Consider the following 18,549-nt stretch of genomic DNA (forward strand, 5'->3'; position numbering starts at 1 on the left):
AAAGCAGTAGGTGAATTTCAGATTATTTTGACACAGTATCAAGCTGTGGTCTCAGAATTTTGGACCTCAGTGGCTACTGCTCTGATGTTCAATTAATTGTAAATTCAAGGGAACTATCACTGACCTTGTTATGAAGCCACAGTTTTACAGATACATAACTTTTCATTGTCAAGATAAAAATCAAACCAGTGTTTTGTTAGTAGCATACACATTTATATAGCATTGCTTAATCATAAAATTTGGCTGAAGAGTTGCCAGCTTTACAAGCAATACATTATTATGATCAAATGAAAAATATAAACCAAGGTAGACATACATAGGAATGTGCATTAAAAAAGCTTATTAATTATGATAACAAAGGAACAGAAGACTGGAAAGCAAAGTTAGGTTTAAAGATCTGTATTATAAGTATAGTAAGTATAATTAACTTAGTAGTAGCTGTAACTTTGTATAAGCAGCAGGAATAACATTTACCCAGAAACCTTGTCAGAAATACACAAAACAGAACTTGGCAAAAAGAACAAAAGTTAACTGTTTACCTATGAAGAGGAGGATGCAAGTGGTAGGGAAAAACACTTCAGTTTTATTAGGTGGGGGAAGTTGGGTTGGTTACATTCTGGAAAATGAAAGAAACGTTCTCTTTTATCCTTTCAAGGAAAGGATCAGCTAGAGTCTGATGTTGCCCAGAGAAATGTTTCCATTGCATCAGCTGTGACATGGAGAGTGGTTTCTTTGAGTCAGGCTTCCCGGGGTTTTGTCCAAGCTGGCAATTTCTAGGCACAGAAGGCTTTTCTGAGGAAGAATCTGAAAAAAATGATGCAGTAGACTAATCAGAGAAAAATAAAACAGAAAATTTCAGTCTAAATCAATAAGCCAGTTGGTGATAGCAAATGAGAGGGAAAAAAAATAGAACATCATAAATATCCTTCTGTGTCAATGAAAGCCAAATATGTATTCACAGTAAGAGGGGAAAGGCTGCTCCTTGCTCATTGATTGAGTTTATCAAAATCCCCATATGCTAGCATAAAGACAAATCTTTTCACTAATGGATGGGAAAGAAAATATTTTTTCTGACAATTTCCCTTTTTTTGTCTTCCTAATTCTGTGATATTTGGGCTGCTCCCATTCTATAAGTAAATCTGAAACTAGAAGTATGTGGCAGCAAAATTCATGCTAGCTTCTATTTCCTCCCAGAGGAGTCATTGCAACCAGCTGAGAATAGTTTGAATAGCTACTGCATTGACTCGGCAGACTAGAGCCAGTGATCTCTGCACATCCAGATTATGGCAAGATGGCCAATGTACACAGTACTGTACACTGTATATCACAGTAAAGAAAAGACTATACCCTGTGAAGCATAAAGAGAGGAATTCACTTTGGACAAATGATTCTAAAACCTCAAACAGGACCAGGTCATTGCAGGTTATGTCACACATTGCTGGCTTTGTGATTTGTCTGATACATGTGATAAATGAAGAAATCAATTTGGATGGGAAAAAAAAAAAAAGCATCACTGCTGTTACTGGTTTAAAACCTGTTGTCAAAAACATTTTCATAGCAGTGTTCCATGCTTCTTAGGAAACACCAGTGACATAAGCAGCAGGATGAGTCAGAGTATTTCTGAGTTTTTTAACCTTTGGAGAGCCCATAAAGACTCATAAATGTAAGGTTTTACTTGCTGAAGATGATGACTGACAACAATTTGACTAGGGAACTGATAAGCCACTTTGTTCTCTGCTCTTTAGGAAATGAAACCTTTCCCTCACTCTGTCATTTCTACCACTTAAGTTTAAGAATTACCTCTGGGTTCTTCCTTGATTTACTGCCAAAAAGGTTCTGTTCACTGGGATCAAGAAATCATTAGCCTTGAAGAAATCCTGGTTACATTCACTGCGAAGAGCAGTGCTGTGGCTGAATCGGTGGAATCAATATATGTTCAAAGTGTATGACAAGCAGTCAAGAATGTTAAGACAACTGCAAAATGCTAAATAAAATTATATCCACCAACATTCAGCACAGTAATTTTATAAAATTTCTCTGGATTTCTGTAGTCCAGGAGCTCTGTCTGTCTCATTGCACACCAGTGAGAAAATCTGGCTTACATTTAACACTACAGGTGCCTTTCCCACACTGATCCTGTAATAGTACCTAAGTGGAGGCTGGTATATTTTAGAACATCACTTACTCGTGCAAAAACAGAAGGTCTAATTTTTCAATCATTAAAGAAAGATCCAAAGACAATGCAATCAATATGTGGAGCAAAAATATAGAAGAAAGTAAAACTGTTACGGCTCCAGAAGCACTGCACTTTCACTAACCAAGTCCTCTCCATTTGGGTAGAATAAGATCAGGAAGAAACATAACTTGAGCTACTAGCTGGGGACATGGAAACCATCAAGCAAAATAGTCTCACTATGTCTGTATTACTTAATTTCTTGCTCACGTCTGTTGGAAACACACCCTCCTGTAGCCATGTCTTTGGCTCTTTTTATTGTGGTACCTTTATTTAGAAGATATCAGCATTGGTAACTCATTACTGCATACAGGTACTTTGTGCTCAAAGGAAAGAAACAGACTGGGGCAACAGACACTTCTTCCTTTAAGAAACCAGATGAGCTATGAAAATTAAAATGGATGGGATGTAAACTTAATTTATAATAATTTTTATTATTTTTTGTAATCCTGCTCCAAACTTAAGCCTATATACCTGTATACAGCAAGGTATTAAAACAATTTTGATATACCAAAAGAACAAAAAAGAGAGCTTCCTGCAGAAAGGGTAGATGAGAATATTTGCAACTTGGATTTACAACTGCCAGGGGATCTTCCAGCATTTCTCAAAAACCTTTTTTAATCATCCTGCATCAGCTATAGCTAATAACTGTGAAATGCAGGATTATATTCAGAGATCTTCATTGGCTACTGGCTGGCATACCTGTCCTCACACAAACAGCTTTTGAAAAAATCCTTACCAGCTCCTCATTACTGTCCTTGAATATTTAGAAAGAAAACATCATATAATGTCATTTGGATGAGAAGAATCACTAGCAGAGCTGGCCATAGCTAATTCAAGGAATTAAGAGGCATGATACACAAACTGGTTGTTCCTGCAAGGAGTCTTTCCTCCTCTTCATCTTGTGGAGTGCTCCAATGGATGAGAAAAATCAGCCAATACCTGGAAGATCCCTTGATTAACCTCATCACTTCAATCCTATTTTAGTGAGCATCTGAGTTTTCTCCATATTTCAGACCATACATTCAGAATGGATGTACTTCCTCAGCCATGGGAAGAGATAATGAAAAAGAAACTCACTTTGATGGTCTTTCCTTCCCATACAGTCACAATCAAGCAAGTCATGGGTAACACAGCTGGAATCTTCATGAAGTGTAAAGAGATTTCTAAGCTCCTCAATAGAGAAATGGATGTGTTCAGATGTCTTGGAAAGGTCTACAACTGCCCCAGAAAGGTCTTGTTTGCTGATCTGTCTTTGATAAATCTTTTCTTCTATTGAGCCTGTATTAGTAAAAAAATAGTAAAATAGATACACTGATAATTTTTGATCACTACTTGAGGAAGAAAAGTAAAATCCATTTCTTTATAGCAATATTCATAGGAAATGCTAAACCACTTTTTTCAGCTATTCAAGCAAAACTAATGCAAAGATAAGGCAAATCAGTATGCTGTCTCAATTTCAACTGAATTCAGAAAAAAAAAATAATATATATATTTAGATAATTAAATATTTCCAAAAATATCCCCTCCCTTTTTTAATGGACTGAATTTCAATAGCTTTCTCACTCTAGGGTATGTTTGAGCACCATCTCTGACCTGTGGTTAGCAGTCTGTAGATATACACAGTATGTTTCTGACCATCTCTCCACACTCTGGCCATTGCCTGAAGAAAGCAAAAAGATGAAGAGCATTAGCAGCCTACTATACAATAGTATTTCAACTGAATTTTGCACCCTCCTCTGATCAAATGAACAGTTCTGCTAGCTCATTCAAAAAGATGGTGTCCAAAGAAAGCATTCCTCAATAACTGTCTTTGACTGTTTTTATGAAAGTCTTCTGGTATTAACTGTAAATAATTTTGAAAACATAATTGACTTGCTGCCATTTATGCTCCCCTTCCTTTCTGTGTAGTATATAGGAAGGTAGGGGTTTCACCTCTTTCCTGCCAGAAACCCCCTTTTCATTTTTGTTTCCCAAGCGTTACCAGCTGTTTAATATTTCAGGAATACTCATAATTTGCCACCATCTCCAAAAGTGGGTGTTTTTTGCCACAATACAGCTTTAAATATGACATTTTAATTTCTTTAAAAATTGTAAAACTAGTGTTTTACGCAACCTTTTCATTCTTAAACAAGATGTAACTAAGTCCTGTTATGTGTTTTTTGTCAAAAATGTGCAGATTCCTCCTACACAGAGGGTAGAAGTACCCACAGTATGGCTTGCAGTCTTTGGCAACCTGTAGCAATTTTGACTGATTGAGCAGGCTGTGTTTCAAGCAACAAGACAAGTGACCACATGAGGGTACTAATTCGCACTTGGAACAGGGGCAAGGCCAAGAATCAGAGCATATTTCAGGTATTAAACACACAGCATTGCTCTGTAATTAAGATTCTTACTACGTTCATAAAAAGATTTTTTTATATAATTATTTTTACTAAGGACTATTTTAACTCAACACTCTTAAACCGACTAACTAACCCCTTCAGGCTAACAGTGCCATTCCAAAAACAGCACAGCACTGTCTTTGTTTTCTTTCTTTTAGCATCATTGCCACATGATTTTCTCATTCTCTTAATTTTGATCAGAACCTCTCCCTTTTTCCCAGGTATTGCAAAGCAACAGCAACACTTGTTATGCAGTCTAATAATAACAACTTTCTTTTCAGAATCACAGCAACTTTCCTGTTAAAGAAGAGGTCAGGAGACAAAGGGGATACAGGACTCACTCCTCCAAGGAAACCAGAATTTACATTTTTTACTGCAAGGTGGCTTGTAATATACTTGTCCAGATGCAATGTGATAAATTGGGTAGCAGTAAGTCATGTAAAGCCAGGAATTTGATGCCCATCCCAAGCCCCAACTACACTGCTGTACCAGACCTGAATATCCATAGCTGGATTCCAGTCGATATCATACAGGATCAAATGGGATGCGCCGACCAGATTCAGTCCTACTCCACCAGCCTTTGAACTCAGCAAAAAGATAAAAGCTGGACTGAATTTACTGTTAAAACTATCGACAATCTGTTGCCTCTGGGAGACAGGAGTATTTCCATCAAGTCTAGTATAAGAGTATCCATAATGTTTGCATGTTTCTTGTAGTATGTTTAATGTTTGAGTGTAATTGGATACCAGTACGACCCTGTCAAACAGCAAAGCAAAGTTATCTCATAATCTTAGACCTTGGTAAAGTTAAAGTCCAATAACAAATTACCAAAGAACTTTTAAAAAATAAAATCACAGGTCAAGCAAAAAATACACATCAACCTGAGGTTACTCATATTTCCTAAGGAATAAAATATTTCTTATTAATTTGAAGCACATACTAGATCTGGATGCATTATACCTACTGTCAAGCATTAAAACATTAAGTAATGAATGTTTTATTTTTTTCACAACAGAGTTTGGCTTAGTGCACAGATTGCAGGCATCCAGAACTAACCACACAGATAGATTTTTTTTAAAAATCAATCTCTATTTATACAAAATAGCTGTTGTTAAGGCAGCATTTGCAGAAAGTGTTGTAGCAGCTAATAAATAATACATATGGCTCTACTTACTGAAAAAGCTACTGTGAACTTCTATAGACAAGCTCCGAAATTTCTACTAAACAAAATCCTGAAAGTAGAATTTGAAAGCAGTAACTCCTTCCTACACTTTATGATTGAAAAGAACTGGGATGAAGAATGGTGCAAAACATCACAAAAAACATAATCTGGATTTAAAACAAAAAAATTAAGCAAAATCAGCCTCCTGATCTCTTACACTAATGACCCATGTGTCTGTGGTTTTTCTCAGAAATTTTGACTAAGTTTCAGAGTTCTGCAAATCTCAGATTTCTGTCCTGCCAGATATTGAGGATGATTCTACTGAGAGGACAAAGAAAGTTCTTTTGCATTTATAATAAGCACAGAGAATAATAAGCACACTTAGGGCATTGGAGGTCTGTTACAATCTAAACTAAATGTACAAAGGGGGTCAATTTTGTAAAAAAGAAAAATTATATTAAAAAAAGCACTGAAGAACTAGACAAATAATTTCATGGAAAATCTGGAAAATTAATATTTTTAAATGGTTTTAAAGTATTTTTCTTATTACAGCTGACTCTACAATAGAACTATATCCAAGACTCATTGGTAAAGACTTTGCAGGTTTGATTTTCTGGTCAATCAACCCCAAATTTGCACCTTTGCTTTTACTCAAAAATAGAATACAAGCTTTCTAAGAGAACTGGAATAGTGTCTGTATATAGTGAAAACTACTTAGGACTCATGAGAGCAGACAAAAAAAAGAAAAAGAAATGATCAGCACTGAAAGCAACACCAGCTTTAACTCAGCAGCTTCTACAGCACTGAGACAGGCAAATGTGCTTTTTCCTGATCCCCCCATTTCCTTTCAATGACAAGAAACAAACCCAGTACATTTAGACATTTATCTGTCACTGGTTTCAGTGGATGTTAGGCATATAAACTCCCAAAACTAGGCTCAGCTTTCTGATTTGTAAAAAGAGAGCATAATGGAGAAACAAATTCCATTACATCAGTGCCAAGAGACCTGCTGTTTCTTCCAGCTACTGAATTACAGCATGTCCTATTTAAGCACCAATTTGAGTAAAAGTTAAAAGCTAAATATTTTTGGAACAGTTGAGCTTTAAGGCCTGAGTACATAAAAAAGTTATAATGGGACACAAGGCGATTTGAGATTTCTATGAATCAGCAACTACACAGAAACTAACCATGTGCATCCTATTACTTCAAGACAAACAGAGGTTTTCCTACATGTCAGTGCTTTTAGCACAGAGGAAACAAGCAGTTGCTGTGCAAGTTCATCTGTTGAGACTGGTTCCTCTAAACAGAAAAGGCAGCAAGGACTGAGCAGTTAAAAGTGATTGAAAGAGGAAAGAACTTAAAATCTAGTAATTAAAAATATTTTAGTGCAATTTAAACATTTAATATATGGGTACAAGGAGATACAAAGCACTGAAAAGTCTTTGGAATATGTCATAGTACAGGGGCTGTAGCAAACTCTATTTTACTTGCTGGAACTCAGAATGAAAAATACAGGTATCTTTATCTCAAAAGAATACGAAGAGCAACTTTGAAAATGTCAGCTGGGACAGTGTAGTAATTTAACAAAGAAGAGCCCAGAGTACAATGCATAAATATGCTCAACACCTCTGCAAACAGTCGCAACACCTTTCTTTTGAATATATTACGTCTCACAGAATCACAAAATCACGGAATCATCATGGACCACTGAATCCAACCATCAATACAAAAAAATGAACAACAACAAAAAAACCCCAACCAACCAAACAAGACCACACAAACACACACACCACCAAAAAACACACATTAAAAAACCCAAAAAAGCAAACAAAAAACACAAAAAAACCCAAACACACACACAAAGAAACCCCACAAACACAAAAACCCCACACCAAAACAAACACACAACAAAAAACTAACAACAATAACAAAAATACCAAACTACATCTTCGTGCATTTGAAAAGCAAAATACCCAGTGGGTCGCTCCTATTATCTCTCTTTTACCTTTCTTTCACACTTGCCTTTCAGAAGAGCTGAGCTCATGGATTGCTGCTAATAACTTCACCAGCACCTGCAATTTTCCTGAATCAGTTTCAGAGAAAGTGTCTGACGTATAATGTTGTGGAAAGACATCTATTAGTCCTTCATAGAGACTGGACTCATCATGTTCATCAGACACAGGATGACAGCTTTTTCCCTATTGAAAACAAAAACATTGAAGTCCCATATCCCATCTAGTATGTTTTGGGTTGCTGGTTTTTTTTAACTTTGCTATATTTTTATCATGAATTAAAAAGGAAATATCAAAACCTGCCACAAAGTACTCTATCATGTGAGCACAACCTCCCAGTATTAGATGGAAAGCACAGTTTAAAATACTGATGGCTTTTATGTTGGTTTACACTCTCTAAGATGTTGTTTGCAGCTAAGCAGAAAGTTGAAATACTTAAAACTGAAAAATGTGTTCTACTTCTCTACTTAACCACACAGATGGACACCCACAGGAAAACATATCTTAAAGATGGAGGAAAAAATAAGACTCTGCTTACTCTTTCTAAAGGACATGATACCTTATTGTCAAATTCCTCAATCATTGACTTCTTTTAGGAAGATGCTGTCATTAAGGTTCAGTTATGTAACTGGAAATTATTAAAAGCTAACAAGTAAAACAAATAACAGAAAAATACAGGCAATATTTTGCTGTAATTTGAAAATTAATGTTTCACAGGGAGAAAAAAGCCAAACTAATCAAATCCCCAAACCATAACAGTAATAAATTACTGGCACATACAGTCCTTTCTGTCCCTATAGTTTCTGAAGAGTTACATTTTCACATAAGGAAAATATCTAATGCTTCTATTATGACGTAAAAGCAATGACATTTACTTGGCAGTGCTGAAAGTTACAGGGAAGTCTGTGTTGTGGACATTCCACAAGTCACGAAGCACATATTTTAAGAAAGATTTACATTTCCATCCACCTTTCCTGGATTTTGACTGTGGCCACAGTGGTTAGTATTGCCAAGATCTAACTATCACATTATTTACCTACAGAAATGAGAACATTTCTATAGAAATAACAAGGTGTACAGTGTGATAGGATCCCAGAAGAAGTGGAAGTGGAGACATCTAGTACCACTGATGTCTTGAGCCTGCAGTTCCCAGTATCACTGAGATTGAGAGAGAAATTATCATGTGGACAGGGAGGCTTCAGAGAAACTAGCTAACAGAGTACACAGAATAATCTCTAGCTAACAGTGTTCTTTGTAAAAGTCACATTTATATGTATTTTTACAGATATTCAGAGACAAGATTAAGTGGGAAAATAAATGAAGAACAAGAAAATATGACGAATCAGAAACTGGTGAGATACCTTCCCTGAGTACATTCAGATTTCCTAACATTTATGTTTTTGAAACCAGACCTCCTAAAGCCAGTTGTATGTGAGAAGGGAGTAAGGAAACTACCTCAAGTAACATGCACATTGAACATATCGTAGTTTTAGTGACCTTTCCCTGCTGAAATTACTAAGTGCAGACACCTCCCCACCCATGCAGATAGATACCTTTATAGCTTTAAGCAGAAGACATGGATGATTGCAAAGTTTCTTCAAAGCTCCTATACAAATTAGGTGAGGACTGTTTTCTAGCCTGCCTTGTAGACAGGACCTAATAGCTCGAGAACTAAGCAGCTTTCGATACAACTCCAGCTGCAGTACTGTTGGTCGGCAGAAGATTATGCTCTCCTTTTTGGGGGGCAGGAACTGGTTTATAACCTCCTGTGTTCTCCTAAGAATAAAGAGTCCAGTGAGGCGTGTTAGTTCTGCTGCTCTTTTTTCTCCTAATTCCTTTTCCTCCTAAAAGAACAAAGTACAAAATGAATTATAATCTTGCATTTCATCACAATAATTTTCCGTATTATTTTAATTAGTTTTAAGAACATTAATTAATCAATTAAGAACATTTTAAATGTAAATTTACCACGTTCTGACATGGTACTCTAATGATCAATTCTTCTCCATTTAGTACCACTACATTAGCTTAATTATAGGTCTGGTTTCTAAAGTCTTAAACAAAGGAAGATCCTGTCCCAGAAGATACTCAAGGCTCAAACTGTATTACAGAATTTCTTGATTGATGACAAAAATTCATGTAGAATTTGCAGTACTGTGGAGAAACTAAGAATTAACAACTGATGCCATTTCAAACAGGAAGGTGAAAAAGCTTCTGCTACTGTTAGTTCTGACCTTCATTTTATTCCATAGAAAGCAAATTTCACAGTGCTGTCTATGAATTTTCTCTTATAACTGCAATTTTTTTTTTATAATCTACCTTTGTTGCTGAAGGTTCCCTAGACTTGACAATTGGTTCCTCATAAATCTTTCTATATGTGGATAAGGAACCAAGTATTCCTGGATTCACAAACTCTATTAATGAATAAAATTCTTGCAAGTCATTTTGGATTGGAGTACCTGGAAAGAGAAAAAAGAATTATGTATTTGGTAACTTTTTATTCAAAATGATAGATGTACAATTGTTGAATGCATCCTAAAAACAGATGTTTTGTTTCAATGTAAATCACTCAGAGTACTAAATTAAACTAGAAATTTATCACAAAAAAACCCCTGCTGTCCCCCTAACTAAAAAGGGTAGTATCATCTAGTATTTTTGAGAAAGGAATTTTAAAAAGTGAAATTCTAAATCAATTTTATTAAATAACAACAAAGGAAAACCATGAGTGTATATAAACAAAGAGTTCTGATTCCCTGACAGAAGTTCCCAGCCTCCTCGCCTGTCCCTAAAGTTAGACAAATCTTGCATTTATTTTTTAAAAAATTGGAAAGAATATGTTTTAAAAGACCTTAGATTTGTGTCTTTTATACCAATTGCCAAAATTTATACTGTACTCCCGCCATACTTAGAATAGCTCTTTCCTCTACCCCAATCTAGTACTAATAGCAGAGTTAAATATTAAAAGTAGCTATAGATACTAACCAGTAAGGATAATTCTCCTCTCACAAGACAGACTGGTGAGAGCTGTAGTTGTCTTAATAGAGCTATTTTTCAGACGATGTCCTTCATCACAGATTAGGAGGTTAAATTCTGTAGCTTCAATTTGATCCAAAGATCGCAGCAGCATCTCATAACTGATTATCAAAACTGAATAAAGTGGAGAAGAAATGAATTCTTCCACTTTATGGTCCTGCCGGTACAAAGGAAAATACATTATACAACTACTTATTTTTAAATCACTCATCATATTCCTTAAACATCCAGTGTCTATAGAAATTTTTCTATCATGACACCAGATATTTGCTGTCTCCTCAATGAGTTTGGTTTATTGATTCTTTCCTCATTTGCAAAGGAAATATGGGATCTGATACAGCAATTTAGAGTTTACCACCTCATTAAAAGAAAATTTATTATTCTTTTAGGCCTTCAAATCCTCTGAGACACATTACCATGAAGGTGAAAGGAACAGGCTCCCTGTAACAGCTTCCCAGTCTTGTCATTTATGTAAGCTTCAAAAGAATAATTAAAGACAAGATAACAAAGAGGCCTAACGAGCTGCCTGTACATTCACTTTGGGACCTCAAGCTGCAGGGTACGGTAATGTGGTCCAGTAGGAAGTTACCACGTTCCACCAAACTGAAATTATTCCTGTAGTTTCCAACTGAATATAGTATTAACTTTGCTACAAGCCCTTAACATTCATGGGTTGGCCAACAGGTGCAAGAAAATAAGAGTCCAAAATTAGCCCCTGAAAATATGCCTGTCTATCGGTAAATAAATGCAACAGATTTCTAAACCCTGTACTAATGGTCAAAAAATGGCCAATGAACGTGATGAGCCCCTCCACCCTTATATACACTTCAAATCCTTTTCTTTTCAAAAGTCATCATGTCTATTGAAGGAAACAGACACACTATATAAGAAGTCACTGTAATGTGACAGGGATCTTCTAAAAACACATCCTAGAAATAGTTACATTTCTGTGCAGACCTGTGAATATACTAGGATTGCTTACCTGTCTTGCAACTATGCATAAACACGGAAAAACTTACTGTGGGCACATCCCTCATCTTCCCACTTAGCTCCAGAGGCTAATTCCCTGCATGCTCCTTCCTGTTTCCTAAGGATGTTCACTAACTAAGCAGCTGACAAAGTGGAGGACCTCTCTAACTGTGAACACAAATCAAGCTCAGAAGGTATTCTTCTTTACCAAACAAGATCAGTTACCAAACACAGACAACTAAGTCTGGAGCCAGATGGTGTAATTACACTGTAAAAGCAGCACTACTTAATTATCACAACCTTCAGAGCCTTCTAGCAGGTGATTCAGATAAATCTGTGGGCCAAACCTGGCACATTAATCTCACAAAGTACCTTGTGGTAGATCAGTCTCCACATGCTGCTCACGAAAAGGCCCAGCACATGTCAGAGGAGGCAAGGAGTAGTGAGGAGCCGGTGGCAAGGGCACACACCCATTTCCTCAGGTGTTTGAACTGAGCAGTCCTGTTGATTCCAGGACTGTAGTTTCCTGCCAGTTTTCTGGCCATTATTTTTAGTGCCAGATTCAAAATAGGAACAGAGAACTTCCCAACGCAGGAAGAGAGACACAGAAGGGGCCCTGTAGGCGACAACCAATGTTGCGCCAGTATTGAGGCCCCACACTGCAGTCCTGAAGACAGAAGGGATGGCCAAGCATCAAGAGATGCTCAGGGTTCAGAAATAATTTTGTTTTCCTATGCTTTCTGGGTGTGAGCTGAAACTACAGGGAAAGTGGTGGGCGCACTGGGGAATTTTACTCCAATGTCCATCCCCTGGTAAATAAAAGTCTTCTGGACTGTTTGAACCCCTTTAAAAAAAAAAGCAGGAGAGTCCTGGTGTATTATAAGTCACTTGAAGCTAAATATAATATATTTCCTGCTGTATATAACAGCAGTGGAGGATGGACTAAAAATTAAAATACATTTACAAGCTACTTTCAAGTAATTAATTTATCCTCTCACTGGCTGCAAGGTATATATATATTATAGCCTCCATTTTCAGTTACCCAAAGCGACTTGACAGGTTTAAGCAAGTTGCCTGGAGCCACATATGGAGCAATTTTCAATTACTATTAGAGCATCATAATGTCCCAGACTTAATCATTGAACAGACCTTTCTTTGCACTGGTCCAAATCCAGTGTAGCCGATGAAGTGGAAAATTAAAAAATGCTGAATCATGAAGCACTGTGAACCTTGAATTAATTAATTCTCCAGATACTTTGACTTAAAAACCAAACTAAACCAACCCCAGTAGAAGTGATAGTCTGCAAACAGATAAAGTAGTTATTCTCTCAAACACGTCTCATATGCCAGTAACATGGATTAACGAGACCTAAATGCAACATTTGTGGGGATGCCTTCATTTTAAAAGCAATATCCTCTACATGACCTTTCCCTTTTAACAGAAGTAAACTTTAAGCACATTTTAAACTCAGATAACATCCTGTTTTTTTGAAGAGTCTGTTACTGAAGGGTTAGGATCAGTTCTCAGTCTTACAGTGTGAAAATGAGGAAACCATGCCTAACACATTTTAATAAGTGTGCTGTTTCTTTGAATGTATTCCTTATAGGCAAGAACAGAAAAAACCTCTGAGACAAGTTCTTCTTTTTAAGTTATGCTGGAGAAATAACAGTATGGTAATTGCTGTTTTTCTGGAGAAGACCGACAGTAAATTATTTTTAAATACCTCATTATACACCAGGCAAGTCATATTGTGTCTTTTTTTTGCATGACAATGTATTCCTTGCTAGTTGGGAACACAATCATAAAAGCTTCTGAGTGTCCTCAATCCAAATGGTTTCCATGAGATGAGAAAGAATATTAAAGTTATTTAAATTAAAATAAAATAAAAGCTACTGTCATTTTGGGTCATAGCAACTGTCAGCAAATTCAGGTTTCGAGTTAAAATGTTGCCATATTATATTTTGCCTTGCATTCACTTCTTTTAGAAACTTCTATATATCTCTATATATCTCTTCCTAACCTATATTACATTACAGTTCCTGACAAGTCAGTTTGCTTCTCTTCCACATCTTGAAACATGTTACTAAGAAAAGCTAATGAAGAGCACCTATTTCATGTGAATTGTCCTCAGTGGGAGACGAGTAGGTTCAGTGATTTCAAGCGTTTGACAATAATGAGTAGCGTTCAAAGAAATAACTATTGTTGCAAAAATTTGTATGCCCTACAAAAGAGTTTAAAAACAGGTTGAAAACTTCCATTTCCTCTGAAATATTCAGTCTTCCATGCAGATATAAAGATAATGCAAAAAAAATTAAAAGTAAATCTCGATGTGAGAATCAGATCGTCTTTACAACAAAGTACTGTTTCTTCAATCTACTGCAGTGGAATCATCAGATTAAAAAGTCACTTTGGAAAATAAACATGTATCTCTCTTGCAAGCATGAACACAGGTACTGTAAGTTCTCCATTTCTTCCCCCTGGCACAATTCAAATGTAGAGGACAAGGAAAAAGTACGGGTACAGCAGATTGCTGAATTTTCATACAGAAGCCACAGTTTGTTAAACAACTTCTCTTTCTGCTATAAATACCCACTCCATATGGGCAAAAGTCTTAGGAAAATAAATACTGGATGACAAATTATAAAAAACAGAGTTTGAATCTGAAGGCTAATGAAGGCATAAGCAAGTCTCCTGTTCACAGCTTCACAAATGCTGGTCCTGAGCAGACCCAAACCTCTGACTGAGATATTGATGGGAAAATTTGCATAGCAAGAAATCCTTACTGGATAATCAATCAGAGCAAGATGTGGCTCTCCTCCGGAGAAAGACCTCAGCCAATGATGTGACAGCCTCACTCCTCGAACTCTCCTCTTACTTGGCCAGGTGCTTTCCTGCCTGCTGCGGTCAATAACAGTCACTGATGCACAGAATCTATGCTAGAACGTTCAGTCTTTGCAGCTAAGGATGGAGATAGTTTTGTGTTTCAAAAATAAAGGCAAGACCCTAAAGGTATACCAAAGAGCTTGAGAGATTAACTACAACATCAGCATATGGGAGGCAGTACTGGAACTCAAGAGTGTCATTACCAGTGGGAAGAGCTCCACTATACAGGGAAATGGAATCAGCATCATCCCATTTCTTTATTAAGATTTGTACCCCCTCTGCATTCTTCTAGAGACAAGGGATATTCATATCCTCTAACACCGACACTTAAGGCTTGCTAACTCAGGAGACTTTAAATCATCCTTACAGAAACCTGATTCTTGACAGTAAGGGGAATAAACTTCTGAAGTAACTTGAAACAGACAACCAAAACAAAGGGGGAAATGTTTTTAGTAGAGAACAAAAGCAAATACCACAGAAACAGATTACAAATCAGTCAAGGCAAATGCTCTGTGCACTTTGATAGACAACAGAAAGCTCTTCCCTAAACTGAAGAGGTACACAAAGGAGCATGTCACCTTTTACATCTTCAAAGGTGAAGCCTGAGGAAAGATGAGACAGACTGATGCTACAGAGGCAGGTGAGCTTGAGTTATGACCTGGTTACTAACAGCTAAATGTCCATAAGGACAATTTAATGAAGGAGAAAAAAAGTATTACAAATCAACAGTAATAGAGAATTACTTGTTTTGGCCTCTGGATTAAAAATATTAATAAAAAAATCACAAGTCCTATATTCTGAACAAAATATGACCTAATCCCCTATATGAAATAAATCTTACCTGATCAACTGTAAAGACTTTGATCCTTTCACTTCCCAACCATTTCTGAAACTCTTTCTTCCAGTTTTTTACCAGACTCCCAGGGGTGACAATTAGTGCTTGCTTCAGCACGGGTTTGCATCCATAGGCCCCTTGACGCAGAAGAGTCCAGACAAGCGCGATGCACTGCAAAGTTTTGCCTAAGCCCATTTCATCAGCAAGAATAGCTCCATATCTGCCACTAACCCTGCAAGATATAATTAGGCAGTGGTAGCATTTTAAAAGACTTCGTCTGTAATTCTTTGCAACTGGTTTACGGAATCTTGTGTTGGTTTTCTGAAGTATAAAGAACCCATTTATATTTATTATGCTCTATTGCAGGTTTTAATTCAGTTATACCAGAAGACTGTTAAAAGAAATTCCTTGTTTTCTAGATGAATGCATTAGTCCTCCAAAACCAAATAGTTTAAATCCACTTTTAGCATTAAAATTATTACCTAATATTTTTAAAACTTGTATATGCCTAAAGGTACTTGTGACTCAGGAAAACAATTTTGAATTTATTTTTTCCAGGTTGGTATAACAGTTTCTTTACTCTAATTGCCTTAATTATTAATTACATTAATAATGATGAATTACATTAATTATAAATCCCAGAAAACAGTGTTCTTTAGCATGGATTAGATTGTAGCCATGTTTACAAGACTTCGTATTTGCATTAGAATTTACAGGCCTTTTGGTGCAACCTTTACTGGGGAAAAATTACAAATATTAATTAATTGAATGCTTGCTCAAATATTTCCATTCAAACTGCCTAATTGCAAACATGGGCATGAAAATATTACAGGTATTGAAATCCAAAAGGATAATTATTGTCTTACCTCATTCCCATTACACATTCATATAGAAATATAATTCCTTCTTTCTGATGTGGTCGGAGATTATTTGCAATGTAAGGATCCACAACTACATCCACCACAGGTAAACCAGCTTTATTAAATGTCCACTGATGACTTGCATTTGGTCTTGGCATAACTAGAGAATCTTGAAATTCAAAATATATGCACTACTAAAAATACTGTTTAATATATCAGGCATTGTCAGAAAGAAAATGCATTTACCAACAAAGCATCTAGATAACCTTTTAAATAAAAAATTATTTTACAGAGGTTTCCCAAACAGTTTGCACTTTTCTCAAAGGTAAAGGTGACAAACTGAGAAATCCAAGTATTTTTTTTGCATGATGAGGCGAAACTGCCTACTTAATAAATGTTGCATGATGACTTTGAATGCACGGAGTTAAATAAGAAGTTCTAAAGGGCTTCTGAAAGGAAAGTTTAAGAAAAAGAATATAAACAATGACCTACATAAAGTCTAGACACTACATTTCAAGGGGATATTCTAGTAACTGCCCAGAAAGGCTTCTCTGCCTGAGAAACAGAGATAAAAAGACAACGGTTTGTCAAAATAAAAAAAGAAGAAAGGACTGAGAGTGAGCTGACAAAGACTGCCACAGTGCATGAATAAAAGAAGTTGACAGGTTTGGAGACATACGGAGGCTAAAAGAGCATGAAGTATTCAGCTACATCTGAATAACAGTTTTGCTTGACATAATTTGCTTACAAACTCCAACCTCATAATTTTGCTAGACAATATCCATACTGAGTTGCTTATATTGATGCTACACATCTTCATTGGAAAGTTTTATTGTCAGAGGAGAGAATGAGAAAGCAATTTATAGCTGCTGGTATTTGTTTGTCAGTAGAGTAGATCTATATTGGTAATTTATTTATGGAAATAGGTTGGTTGAAGGCTTGTATCATTTAGGGAGATTTTGTTTCCTACTGACAAAGGACTGAGTTCTGACGGATTACATCAAATTGCGTGTGTGTATATATATAAGTACCAGTGGTGACAAAATGATAGCTTTTCTTACAAAATTTTACAGCCTCAGAGATGGAGAAGAAACAAGGCTTGGGTAAGCAATGGACTCAAAGCTTTGAACTCATACGTGGAAGACACGGCTTTACAGCTCTGTCACCATACTCTGTTGTCCATTTTGAAGAAGCTGCATTCTAATCAACTATAGTCATAGACCTCAACATGAAAACCTAAGAAAGCTCCAATATCAAGGTCCTGGTCTTGCAAAGTATCTCTGTTACTTCTGAAAGAGGTTAAGCAATAAGGCATAAAATAAACTATGTGATTCTCTTAAGCAACTCTAACTACTGAGAGTCCAATCTATTGATGTGTTGAGGGCTGTCCATACCAGATAGCCTAGGGAAATCTCATAGAAGGCACACAAATTCACCAGAAGTCAAGTCACAGGAGACAACTATAATAAAATGCAGCTTTTTGACACATTAGTGCAGAAACAGCAAAGAAGCTGAGTGTTGACTATATCAGCTTTTTGCCAGATTTTATGTCAGAAAGCTGATCATAACCAAGCTGAGTTCAGACAAGAAGCTGGTGTTAACAACGCTGCTCTACAAAAGGGCCAGTGATGTCACAAGTTACCACTTGATTAAGATTTCACTATTTATATAGCAGCCAGGGAGAAGCTTTGAAAAGTCCCATAGTATCAGGATACAAAGTAAGAAGTAGGATGGAGGTATAATAAGAAGATAGAACAAACTTGCATTTTTTTAACACACATTGCTCTGCTTAGTAACATTTCTTTAAACTCATTTTTATCTTCTATCTGAAAAACAAAGCCATCATCAGAATATAGCTCCTAAATGGTTTGTTACTGACAGGCAACATTTAGATAAGCAATGCCACTTCCTGCAGCTATGAAATGTTTACAGGATTCCTCTTACACAACTGCTTAACCAGCCTGTTCCTATGCAATTTGTGAACTCTCGTAGGTCTTCAGCACATGGCACTTCAAGCATTATAAAACAAAACTTTTATTCCAAAATATACCTGGCTGAGTACGGGCAGTGTACACTGGCTGGCTGTGAAGGGTCAGGCAGTGTCAGAAGCAATTATTTGAATCTGGCTTAACTTCTCTATTACTGATACCCCACTGTAATCACTGTGCTGCCACATT

The 18,549-nt window shown here is 36.4% G+C and overlaps 1 protein-coding gene across 2 annotated transcripts in view; it reads right to left on the minus strand.

Annotated features, from left to right (window-relative positions):
- Positions 1-249: 249 nt before the first annotated feature.
- RAD54B (RAD54 homolog B) overlaps positions 250-18,549 on the minus strand; it is a 61,319-nt gene continuing 43,019 nt past the window's right edge. For both annotated transcript variants that reach the window (XM_051610918.1, XM_051610919.1), the window contains 10 exons: positions 16,379-16,541; positions 15,519-15,744; positions 10,774-10,981; positions 10,111-10,250; positions 9,345-9,635; positions 7,802-7,977; positions 5,112-5,373; positions 3,830-3,896; positions 3,314-3,514; positions 250-804 (listed from right to left, as the gene is read on the minus strand). In XM_051610918.1, the coding sequence (XP_051466878.1) occupies positions 587-804; positions 3,314-3,514; positions 3,830-3,896; positions 5,112-5,373; positions 7,802-7,977; positions 9,345-9,635; positions 10,111-10,250; positions 10,774-10,981; positions 15,519-15,744; positions 16,379-16,541 (1,952 nt within the window). In that variant the 3' untranslated portion in view covers positions 250-586. The remainder of the gene's footprint in view (positions 805-3,313; positions 3,515-3,829; positions 3,897-5,111; positions 5,374-7,801; positions 7,978-9,344; positions 9,636-10,110; positions 10,251-10,773; positions 10,982-15,518; positions 15,745-16,378; positions 16,542-18,549) is intronic.

This window comes from Apus apus, chromosome 2 (genome assembly GCF_020740795.1).
Source record: "Apus apus isolate bApuApu2 chromosome 2, bApuApu2.pri.cur, whole genome shotgun sequence".
Classification (NCBI taxonomy): Eukaryota; Metazoa; Chordata; class Aves; order Apodiformes; family Apodidae; genus Apus; species Apus apus.